General features: G+C 38.1%; 1 protein-coding gene across 8 annotated transcripts in view; it reads right to left on the bottom strand.

Annotated features, from left to right (window-relative positions):
• Window positions 1-43: 43 nt before the first annotated feature.
• LOC108687182 (ankyrin repeat domain-containing protein 50) overlaps window positions 44-12,652 on the bottom strand; it is an 82,450-nt gene continuing 69,841 nt past the window's right edge. For 3 of the 8 annotated variants that reach the window (XM_018192823.1, XM_018192820.1, XM_018192822.1), the window contains 15 exons: window positions 8,390-9,819; window positions 7,024-7,795; window positions 6,436-6,609; window positions 5,957-6,127; window positions 5,495-5,806; window positions 4,858-5,179; window positions 4,515-4,761; window positions 4,034-4,217; window positions 3,698-3,914; window positions 3,345-3,536; window positions 2,702-2,952; window positions 1,937-2,472; window positions 1,463-1,591; window positions 1,034-1,211; window positions 44-498 (listed from right to left, as the gene is read on the bottom strand). In XM_018192823.1, the coding sequence (XP_018048312.1) occupies window positions 1,040-1,211; window positions 1,463-1,591; window positions 1,937-2,472; window positions 2,702-2,952; window positions 3,345-3,536; window positions 3,698-3,914; window positions 4,034-4,217; window positions 4,515-4,761; window positions 4,858-5,179; window positions 5,495-5,806; window positions 5,957-6,127; window positions 6,436-6,609; window positions 7,024-7,795; window positions 8,390-9,375 (4,665 nt within the window). In that variant the 5' untranslated portion in view covers window positions 9,376-9,819 and the 3' untranslated portion in view covers window positions 44-498; window positions 1,034-1,039. The remainder of the gene's footprint in view (window positions 499-1,033; window positions 1,212-1,462; window positions 1,592-1,936; window positions 2,473-2,701; window positions 2,953-3,344; window positions 3,537-3,697; window positions 3,915-4,033; window positions 4,218-4,514; window positions 4,762-4,857; window positions 5,180-5,494; window positions 5,807-5,956; window positions 6,128-6,435; window positions 6,610-7,023; window positions 7,796-8,389; window positions 9,820-12,652) is intronic. The other 5 variants (XM_018192825.1, XM_018192824.1, XM_018192826.1 and 2 more) reach the window with 4 other exon arrangements.

The following is a 12,652-nucleotide window of genomic DNA, read 5'->3' on the forward strand; positions in this document are numbered from 1 at the left end:
TACTATTTTTAGTAACTTTTACTATTTTTATTTCTGACTGTTGCAAACCGAAGTTTCTTTTCTAAGATCGGTGATTCGGAGACTGGGCAGTGTTTGCGATATTCTGTATAAGCGTCACATACAGACATACACATACACATGCCCAATACAAATGCGTGTATATGTGTATGCACGTAATATATTAGTGAGATCAGTAAATAATTCCATTAACGTTATATTTATACAAAGTCATGTTTTGTTTAGTTTACATATCTATGTCTACATATACTTTCCCTATGCAAATTAATATTTGGTTTTGTGTGCTACGCGATTTCCGTTGTTCATGTTATATCAGAATATTCATTCTTCCTTCTTCTTCCTTTTTATTTGAGGTAATTTGATTTTGCTCAAATAAACAGAGAAAAATTTGTTTATTGACTTTCGCTTTTTGTTCGCGGCAGATCGCCATCTACGATATTGGCTCGTGGCTCTTCGCCGAGACAATCCATGAGGTACAGCCTATGGCAGCGAAAATAAATACATTTTTTAATTATATTTCATATAATGGTATTTATATAAGTATGTAAATTCACTAAGACAGATCGTATATCCACTAATACAGACTAATTATTATTACGCCATTGTATGAGATTAGATAATTAGACTGCGAAATATGCAAAATACTTAACTGAATATTAACCATTAAACAGTTTTAGCAGTCGATCGTAATTTAGAGTTATTAAAAAATAAAATAAAAAGATTGAACTTGCCATCTGTAAATATGCAATTTATACAAAATGCATTTTATGCAAAATATTCAGTTTTTTTTTTATAAATATCCGCAGTCTATTGATAACAGATAATTTAATTAAAAAATGTTTCGTTCAATTAAAAAAAAAATAAAGTATTTTTAAAATTATTTTATAATTACGCTAATAAATCGGCACGCTAAATTCAACCAAACTATATTTCGTGAAATATTATTTAAATGATTTTAAATACTAAGTTATTTGCTGTTGCTTGTAAATTTATTGAAATTATTACAAATATGTACCTGTCCCTACAAGGGAGTTTCCTTACGTGCTTCCGCCTTCCATTGGAATCCATTTACACGTGTTGTAATAGGTTTATTTCTATTTGTAGCATTCTCAATTCCATTTCTAACACCTGCTACTAATCTCATGGCTGGGTTGGATACCAAACCATTACGCTTTGGTTTTACATTGCTTGCACTGAAATGAAATATAGTGATACTTTATACGAAATGTGCTTACGAATAACATATATGTATATTATTTTGTTCCATCGAAGAGTTGACATGACAAGTTAAATGTAAGTTAAAAAGAAAAGTAATAATGTATCAAAATTTTAGAAAAAAAAGAATAACTTTATAGTGACATGTATTTGCTTTTGATCAAGCAATACATTTTTAAGTAAACAATGTTAAAACCAATTGATACATAGCATGATAAATATGTCTAACATTGTCGTATGTCCTCCTTGACTACATATTCTATCTTTTTTCGCTCGGGAGGGTTGAAAAAGGAAGGAAAGCCTATCGCTCATGAAGCGGTGTGTCTTCCTTATACGACCATTGTGATTTCTGCAAAGTCTAAAGAATCGCATTGAAAAAAATTAAGATAATAAGTATATTTTTTAATAAAATTTTGATTGAGAAAGATGGAATTATGTACATATGATTTTTGTGGATGATGTGCACGTGTGAAACATAAGACAAATATACATGACGTTTGATTGACACTCGCTGAGTCTTGTGAACGTATGCCTATAAATAATTTACAATTTCTAAAATGTAGTCTGATGTCGTGTCTTGTAGGTGAACAAAAACATTGCACGATGAAAAAACGTTAGTTGTATATGCTGTGGTAAACATAATTAGAGTGTTAGTATAGTGCTTACTTGTGTATATAATTTATTTCTTATTAACTGTGCTTACCTTCCAGGTGTGTGATCCGAAACGTGCTTGACATTTCTACCAACACCAGCGCCGCTGTTTCCCAAAATTATTCTCATATGAGTGTCTCGTGTAAAATGCGTGTCAGCCGAATTTCGTTTCTCATCATGCCCGTTCTCCTTATCTTTCCCAATATTCAAGCCTAACATTTCGTTCGTTAATTCAAATGGCTTACTAATATTATTCCTATCAATAATCTCAGTTTTGATGTTGATAGGCTCGTAGATGACGGGCGTATGATTGTATCCCATCTGCGTTTTATACGACATATTTGGATTTGCTGCCAGCAACGATACGCCCAGCTGACTCTGTATCACGTTAACTGCTGTTTGAGCACTAGGTGGACTCGTGTTTGTAGGTGAGTAAGGAATAAGACTGTCGCTTAACGGAGAGTGCGGAGGTGAGGCGTATATTGGACTCTGCGGCTCGCTTTTCAAAGGTGACAATAATTTGCTGAGTGGTCGACTCTTTGCTCCCCTTGAGCACTGCTGTAGTTGTTGAGTGAAAGATAACGGTGTCTAAAATTATGAAAATTAAGTAGTTTAGATTTTGTTTTATAGAGAAGAATTAAATAATTTACAAGACATTATTTTTTTAAAAAAGCTAAATAATTTATAAGACATTATTTTTTTAAAAAAGCTAAATAATTTATGTTTTATAAGAATTACATAATATTAATCATAACATAATGATAAAATAAATTGCTCTAATTTCATCATTCAATAAGCGATAAATGTTGTCACGTACTTTAATTACCTGACAATTAACCATCGAGTTCTGATTGAATTTTCCTTGATCGCTCTTAGTGCTGCCAGTTAAATTACTGCTCGATTTGCTATTGCTAGAATTGTTGCCTAAAGAAACACAACTGCGTCGTTTCGTTGAGTCTGGCGATTCCGCTGGACTGTATTGCGTTGATAGAGGATTTAGAATTGCCGATGAAGGTTTAGTTTCAGCCGTTGAATTAGATGTGACAGAAGTAGCACTACTACTACCACCTAAAAATTATGCAGCGTTACATTATTGTTTCAATTTTCGATTAACATATCAAAAGAGATTTCGGTAAAAAATTTATTATCATAAATAAAAAAGAAACAAAATTCTATTGAAATAATAAATTTCAGATTCAACAATTTTATCTCTTGCAGAAAAGAAAAGATAGGAGGATAGTGATTTAGCATATGTTTTGTTTTGAATAGTGTTTTCAATGGATTTGAATCGAATCGAAATTGGTTAACCCGAAAGTGCCATAAATTCGTTCAATCAGAAACCAAAGTAGAGCATGTGATGTCATTAATCGACGTCAGATTGATTCAAACTCACTGCAGTTGAAAATGCTATAAATGTGTACAAGACAATGAATTAATAGAAAACGAGACTATCAATTAACCTCCATTGATACCAGGCCTCAAACTGCGTTGATTCGCAGAATGCTCTTCCAACAGCCTGACAACTGTATCGTGACCGCTTTTAGCTGCTACTTTAATAGCGTTACGTCCACAGTGATCGGAGTGATTAGGGTCAGCTCCATGGTTCAAAAGCGCCCGAACACAGTGTTCGTGTCCTTCCTGAGCAGCTATACCTAAAAATTGCATTCTCCTATCATCTAACATACCCTAGTTTTATAAGAGAGCTACAACTAGTTATATATAAAAAAGTTATAAAAAAATAATTTTATATAGTCGATGTATAGTTTATTCATATGATTCATATGATTGTAGATATTGTTCATGATTAATGTACCTAGAGCCGTTGCACCTTGATTACAAGTGTGATCAGGAGTGGCACCATGTTCCAAGAGCAATCTAACAATCGCTGCATGACCTTGCCAAGCAGCCGAATGAAGCGGTGTTCTATTTTCATTGTCACAAGCGTTCACGCTAGCTGCTCCCTCGGTTAGCAACAATGCTACCATTTCCACGTGTCCTTGCCAGGCGCTTACATGTAATGACGTTCTACCCTGTAGAACACAAATATAATAACTATCAATTCCAGGAGTATACATATAAAACGCGAATCATTTCAGATATTAAAATAAAAATTGAGTAACTTCTTTCAACGCGACTAATGATTACTTACTTCTGAATCTCTACCTTCTACATCCGCGTTCGCATGTTCGAGTAAAAACCTCGCCATAGCTAATCTGTTTTCTAATGCGAGTATATAAAGAGTGCTTCTTCCATCGGCATCTTTCGCGTTAACATCAGCATTATGAGATAACAATATCTTCACTGTATCATAATGTCCTTCCAGAGCCGCAAGTCTATAAATATGTAAGAGAAAATTCATTAAAAAATATCTACAATTTTATTTATAATCTTATTTGTGTAGATTAAGGAGATTTAATTCATAAATTATTAGAGAGAAACATCTAAATCTATCTTAAAAGAAAAAGCCAATCTTTCCCAAATGCATAAATTACTTGTCTTTTACAAACTAATTGGATTATAGTCTGTAAGATGCGATCGTAGCTTTTTCTCGATTAATTAAAAATTAAGTTTTAAAATAATAAATTGTATAACAGTATATAACATCATAAATTATTACATCAGCACAGTACCTTAAAGCGGTTTTACCATCATGGGCATGCTGATCTATAGGCGCGTTGTGTTGTTTCAGCAATCTCTCTACCAATGACGTGTGCCCTTCCTGTGCTGCGAGCATAATAGCGCTCTTTCCATCATTGTCCGTCTCGTCAATCTTCGCGCCAGCCTCCAGTAACGCCTCACAAACATCGACGTGACCCTCGAATGCCGCATAGTGTAGTGGGGTCCAGCCAGAATTGTCTCTATGTTGCTCATCTAGGCCTTATGTAGAAATTACATCTCTTTATACACTTATGATGGAGAGACAGAGATCAAGCACAATATGCTTGCGCCAGTTAAACTAATTCTACAATGTACCTCTGGCGAGCAATTGCTTCACGACGTCCGTGCCGCCCTGGGCAGCGGCTACGCTGAGAACGGTTCTGCCTTCGTTGTCTATAGTGTCGACGCAGCAGCCCCAGTACAGTAAGAGCTTGACGACCGAGCCGTGTCCCATACTCGCGGCCGCCCACAAAGGCGTCCTCCCAGTGACGTCGCAATGATCCATATCCGCGTCGAATTCCAAAAGCAAATCGCAAACGTCGCGATGACCCTCGAACGCGGCGACTAGCAGCGGAGTCATGCCGTCTTTGTCTTCGTGATCCACGGTGGCACCTCGCTCTAAAAGTATCGTAACTACCTGCGACAGACAAAATTAACATACAATATACATTAACACACAATATATATTACTATTTAATATAATCTGTTTAATATATAATATAATATATCTAATATATTAAATTTTACTTATATTGCATATGAATTATTTTAATCAAAACCATTTTCATCACATTTATAGAACAGAATTATACTAAGTTATCAATGAATTCAAAAATTCTCGGATACTAAAGATTCTCTGATGATGAAGAGTACACCGAACTATATTATAGTTTAATGTAAACTTTATATATAGTTATGCGTATGTGTGTTATTCATGTGTGTCCGATCGAACCTTTACATATCCGTGATTGGCAGGAACACATAGTGCGGCAACGCTGAGCGCAGTTCTGCCGTCGCTGTCCGCGTGATCGATTTCAGCACCGAAATCCAAAAGATGTTCCACGATCTCATTATGACCCATATATGCTGCGGCGATTAAAGCAGTTCTACCTTCATCGTCTGTTCTGTTAACGTCCGCGCCGTGTTTTAAGAGAGCCTTAACGATATCCTCGTGACCGCCCCATGCGGCGGCTCTTAATGCAGTTCGTTGATCCCAATCCGCGCAATCTACCATAGCCCCGTGTTTCAGAAGTTGTTCGACCACCTGAAACAGAACTCGTGAGAAACACCTGTTTCATTTATGATTCTGAGAGATCTGTAATTTAATGGTCTTACTATCTCTTACATGTATATAATGCGGAGTTAATGAGACTTGCATATGTTCTTAGAAATTCGCCACTTAATCTAATTATACCTGAGTATGCCCTCCCCAGGCAGCGGCCCTGAGGGCGGTCCAGCCGTCACAGTCTGCATGATCCGCCCTCGCACCGGCAGCTAAAAGAACACGCACCACATCCGAGTAACCATGTCTGGCGGCCAAGTTCAGTGGCGTTTGTCCATTACGGTCGACCGCTTCCAATTTTGCCTGAAATCCATCAAATTATTTCTATAATATTATAATATTATAATATTATATTTCTATAATATTATATGGAAAAAAAATGAAAATAGATGTTTTACTTTTAAAAATGGATGACATTTAATTAAAAAAATTATTCTTTGCAAAAAAATGCATAAAACTTGGAAACAAGATTTTAGAAAAATGCACAAAATTGGAAATTAAATTTATAATTAATAATTTTGATATGCTTGATTATTTAGTTTGTAATATGGTTAAGGTAATAACTCTCTTAATTAGTTAAAATTTTTAATTTGAAATTATAGTTTGCATACCTGAGGACAGGCTGCAAGCGCCAATTCCAGAAGAGATGCATTGCCGTCGGCGGCTAAAGTGTGTAACACCGTTCGTCCATAAGAGTCTGTTTGATTGATATCTCCGCTTTCACCGAGAAGCTCAGTTAGCGGTTCACTTGGAGATTCATCAATGGGGCTCACATCTTGCGAAACCTTTGTGTAGGAAACGCGAGATTAAATTTTCCGTCGCTACAATTTTTAATTACAAAATTTTTATTACAAATATTTTCCATAATCAATAAACTATGGTGTAGCGTTATCGAATTATGTATTATGAGTCATACCACATTGACGACATATGGAACTTAATAATGCTTGAAATTTTCTATAAGTCGCATTGTTCTCTCTTATCATAAATATAGTATACTGACCTCAAAAAACTAGATTAGATATTGTTTTATCATAATTTCCTGTTTTCATATTTCCAACATAATTAGAGATTAGATATCTATTACTATTATATTCAACACAGCATCCCGAAAGGTTTTAAAAATAGTATTCGTATTCAAAATGAACTTTAACTATCTTAAATGAATTAGATTTTTATTTTAATAAAAAGAACACTACCTGACTAGAAGAAATAGCATCTTTGCTAACATCATCATCAATCGTTTTCTCAGAAGGTTTAGCGCCAGTATCAATTAGCAATTTCAGAAGTTTAACATCCTGCCTGGGCCAAAGAATGCACTCGGAGCTATCCAGATAACAGCCTTCGATGGGCGCGTTACTACCAATCATCCAGAGTACTTGAAGAGTGTAGACATCTAACGTGGTGTTAACCGGAATGCTCGTTATAACACGTTGCAGATGTTGTGCCAGTACGCAGATCTCGTCGGGATTGAGCTCGGGGCCGCGTAGAGTGTAGTAGGCCGCCAGCATGGCATGACCCTCAGTGGCCGAACAAAGATACTTCTGGGTACAGTGCTTCACGTCCAATAGCCATTCAGCGAAGCTGTGATGAAAAAGCATCAATGCACCGGCACGCGAGACCGATATCACCCGTCGCAGCAAATGAAGCCGGCGATTGAAGTCCTCCACGGTGATGCCGACGCAAGCCGTCTTCACACTCTCGTACAGAATCTCTTGAGTGATGGGCAATTTGGCGGCGAGTATAACATTGAGTAGAGGCTGCACCTTGCTGAATTGCTTCCTGCTGAAGAGTCGCTGGCAGAGCCAGAGATATAGGCCGTTCAGCGTTCCCGGTATCTCTCGCACCTCGCGCAAAACAATAAAATTCTCCGCCACGCCGTCGAGAACTTTCTCCAGATACAGAAAGCATCCGTTGCTCTTTATGTGCAGCTGGTTCAGCATCTCGGCGGTGTCACGCGAGATGTGCTGCCTGTGAAAGTAGTTTATGGAAGTATTAGCGAAACGATTATTCACGAGTGACAAGTAAAATGTAAGTTTAAATATCATTGTTGTTGTTAATAAACATAAACTGTGCCATTTAAATGTGTTTAACATATTCATTTATTAGAATATAATTTTCTCTCACAGAATTAAAAAGAATTAAAAAGAGAATTTTTTTATCTTTTCTCAATTTTCTCAAAAATGACTATCAATAAAATTAATGCAAATGTATTAATTGATTTGTTTTAACTATTTGATGATATGAAGTTTAATACTTCTATCATCAGCAATAGAGATCTTCAAAAACAGAAATGTCTTATTGTTCCTATACAATAAAATTATATTGAAAAAATTCTAGTATACACTTGTTAAAGTTTTAATCAATTTAATCATCATAAAAGTCGGATTTTATGTATTTTCAACAGATTTAAATATTACCTACTAAAATTCACAATCAAAATATCGATACTTTTAAAGGTTACCGGTAAAGGATTAATAAAAAAATTCGTTCAAGCAGATAACAAATACAAATAGTTGACGAGAATTAAATGTCCTAGATGCACAACAATTATCCTGTTGTTACCTAAGCGCGTCTTCCTGATCCAGCCGCGCGAGGATATATTGCTGAACATCCCTAACGACCTGGGACTTTCTTAGGTCGTCCAGTGAGATCTTGCGAAAGCCGGTGAACATACGCGATATAGTCTTACTCTGTCGTCGAGCGGTGCAAACTAACAAAAGCCATTGTGGGAATAGATGGTGATGATTAGCCAGCAATTCAGCTATTGTACGACTGACATTATCATTTTCTCTCCGGGAGTCCCTAGTGCCAGTTTGCGGTGGATTCAATGTCTGGCCCTCGTCAATAGAGTCCACTAGCAAGAAGAGACAGTTCTTTGGCGGCTCGACTTCCAACAGCGGGAAAAGCAAAGCCTTCTTCAGAGCGTCGTCCGGATCTCGGTCCAGAACGTCCGGTTGCAACGCGGCCTGTATCTCCGGATCGGTCCGCAGCTTCTCGGCGTAGGCCTCCGCGACGGCCTCCCTGGACGTGAGAGGCGGCGCAGTTGCGACGATCGTCGTCGTCGTCGTAGTCGGTGTCGTCGTCGTAGGCATTGCCATCGCCATTGTCGTCGTCGTTGTCATCGCCGTCGCCGTCGTCGTCGCCGTGAGCATCGTTGAAGTGACCGTAGTCGTGGCTGCATTCGCGGATGTCGCTGGCGAGATGGGCGTGGACGACGCTCGATGTTGAGAGCCGTCTGAGCTTGCCTGGAGCAATTGGGCCACTAGAGACCGCACAAATTGAGCGGGTGACAGAGAGGCCTCGCTTCTAGCCTGACAGAAGTGTCGGGCTAGCAGACGACGATTCAGTGACCGCTGATGCCTCGCGGAAGCGCCGCTTGACGGCCACGCCAATTCGGCGCAGAGAGCCGTCTTCCCGCTTCCCGGTCCGCCTACGATCAGAGCACCGCACGTCTTCGATTGCGGCCTCTGCTCCAGGCAGTGCGACAGCTTCGTGAAGGCCCATTCTCGGCAGAAGAAACGCTTCTTCTCGATCACTGGCGCCGCCATCTCGACGTCCTAATATCTCTCTTCTCCTGTTTCTCCTTGGCGCGATGAAACCGCTTCGCGCGATTGAGTTTATCGGAGTTTCCTAGTGTAAATCGATTGGCGTAAGTAGATCTTTGGCATAGGTTTCACTATATCGGTTTCAATCGAGGTGTTTAGCTCGTCTAGACGTATCTGATCGGATATCTGATCGGATAAGCTGTTCTCTCTTCTATCTCGCTCTCTCCGGAGTATCGCGACTAAATGCAGATCTGGTGTAAATGATGAGATGGGTGGCGGTTCAGATCGGCTTAAGTGCAGCGACAAGATTGACCTGGCTGCGTTGCTCTGTCAACGGAACATTGGTGGGAGCCCCAGGGGGCTCTGAGGCTTCCTCTGACTCCATTCAGGCTTCTCATCGCCTTATAGCCGCCTTGTAACAATGCGCTTCGCGTCCTTGCATGCTATCTGAAACAAAAGAAAATCTCTTTTCCTTCTTGTTCTCTCTGTTCCTCGAGCACTTTGTGAATGCTTATAAAAAGTAGAATGATGGACATAAAATTAATTTCTCGCCACAAAATGATGACCGAGATAAAATTGTCTTCAAACAGAAAGGAATAGAGGAATCTACGTTAAAACACGTAAGGTACTTCTCGTTAAAGTATATTCGGACGCAACAATTACGCGGCTGCGGCAAAATACTCGTTTACATCACGATAGACACGGTAATGTAGCAGTAGTTAATAAAATAAATTCAGAGGACTTTCATCGCCGTATAAATACATAGCTCGCGTTTACGCAAGTAATTTGGATATATCATGCGCGACATATCTCTAGCAGACTTTTAAAAGATTTTCCTTCTCCGATTCTCGTCGCAATTAAGTGGTCCAACTAACCGTCTAATTGATTCGCTTAGTGTTAATCTTTAAACCAGGCGCGTCTTCTGGAGGCTGGATAGCCCTTCTTCCCAGACTTTAATCATTACCGTCCCAACTTGGCGCGATTTTGCCCGGAGGTAAAACGATATTAAGTTAAGATAGTCTTCCGTTTAACAAGATAGATTAGCGCGCTGTTAATGCGATAATTAATAATCCTAACACTGGAAAGTTCGACGACCTCGCCCATCGCGTTCCGCCGGATGCGTTTATATCGCATTGAAGGATAAATATCGTATTACGGCGAGCAGTGCGGGTTTCTCGCAATCTTTCCGCGTTTAACGATTTTTATTGGTAGGAGCTCGCCGAGGATTTTTACTTTTTATTTGGAAAACCAGCTTTCTTCGACTTCCTCGCAACTCGTCCACATTCAAATGGCTTTGATTTTATATAAACTGATATAACGTTTGTTAATTTTTGTGTAATCTGGGCATGTCTTGCGTTCATGGCTTTTATTATTTAAGATGCCAAGTTAATGTAATTAAAATTTCATTACATCGTAAATTTCGACTGTGAATATTGCACAGATGAGGGTTAATCACGATTGAGCGTGAGATTTGCGTCTCCGACAATCTCGTTAAAGATAATCTTTGAGGCCGAAACGTCCGACGATTTTAGAATGTAACAGCTTTTAAATATATAATAAATTAAAACAATTTTTGCGTTCAAATAACGATGTTACTCTTATTTGCCAAACTATTTCTAAATTCTAATAATTCTAATAAAATTTGGACAATTCAGTTGTCCTTGCTGACACTCGTTTCTGGTAACAGATCGTTTGGTAGCAGAACGTTCTGCAAGAAAGCGCACCCTTTTTCTGCCTCTCTCCCTCTTTTTCTCTCGTTCTGATAAATTATAAATACGTTCCCGCGGCATATCACGAATCGATTCGATTACATGTCCGGGACCGTTAGCGTATAATTGTGTTACGCGCGATGAAATTGCCACATGACCATTTTTGACCATCACTATCACCGAGTTCTCTCTTTCTCTCTCCCATTTTTTGTCCCTCCTTCCCTTTAACAACGTGGGAAAATGTGTTGCGCGAGAAAACGCGAAAACGGTTTTCGCCGAAAGCCACAAATCCGACTGTCACGTCGACCGATACACGTACATATATTGTACATATATGTGCATACGTGGATGTAACGAAAGATCGTTCGGCACGTCGACCCGCGAACGCAGGGACGAAGGACCGCAAATCTAACTCGTACCCGGAAACTAACGCGATAAATTTCGCGTTTATCCGCCTGGCCGCTGAGAGAGGCAATCGCGAGCACAGCCCGATATTTCCCTCTATTTTCTTAATTGGACAACTGCTTACGATCTTTCCGTAGCCAAGATTCAAATTAAAATTCTATTAAAAGTAAAATTCGCTTGAAATTAATGAAGATAAACGGCTTCTCTGGCTCGTCCGCCTGAAACTGAAACCGAATTTCAGCGAATGTTAGCATTGAGAAAGGAGTCGCGACGATGTAGTGGGATATTTTTTTTTTTTTTTAAAAAAAGGATCATTGCTCGTTTTTACAATTACCGTTACCTGAATTCAAGGTATTTCCTGTCTTGATTTATTCTATAGATATAATAAGAATAGACTGCGCATTCTTATGAAATTGTCAGACTAGAAAGAGTGAGGTAGCTTGAAGCATCGATCTTTGTCTTTCTCCCTCTCTCTTTCTGTCTATTACATCGTACCATATTATATTTAATTTTATTTCATTTTATTTCTTATTTAATTTAATTTTTTTCATCTCCGTATAATATTTTTTTTAAATTCCTATGCTAATATATTCTACTTATCTGTAAATTTTTTTGTCCTGTGTTTCCTAATTTCCATATTTTACGTCTCTCCAAATTTTTGCGCCAACAAATTCTTTATTAATTTTCTTATTTTGCATTTTTTACTCTTGAACGTTATTTACTTTTTCTGTAAATTCTTAGAATGTTTATAGAACAGTAATAAACGCTTTATCTATATATCTATCTCTTTCTCTCTCTTTCTTTTCTAACTGAACAAAATAAGACTGCTAAAAACAAGAAATGTGCAGTCCTATTATATCTATAATTATATATTATTACTTGATATAAGAATGCCAGTTATTATTATAATCTTGTGTACAATAGTTGAATATAATTTGGAGAAAATTTCTAATCAAGGGCAAATTTTTAATAGCGACTTTGTATATTGGCTTATAAAATTTGAGGTCAATTTCTGATTGGCTATAAATGTCATCATTCTTTGAACTACTGCGCATCCACGGGAATGTTATACTTAGTATTCTTACATCATGATTTATTCGTCTGCGTTGAGACGGAGACCAAACTTGCTTGTTCGGGCGTAAAGTTGATAACTGTGTCGCGCTTCG

The sequence above is a fragment of the Atta colombica genome, unplaced genomic scaffold (assembly GCF_001594045.1).
Source record: "Atta colombica isolate Treedump-2 unplaced genomic scaffold, Acol1.0 scaffold200, whole genome shotgun sequence".
NCBI lineage: Eukaryota > Metazoa > Arthropoda > Insecta > Hymenoptera > Formicidae > Atta > Atta colombica.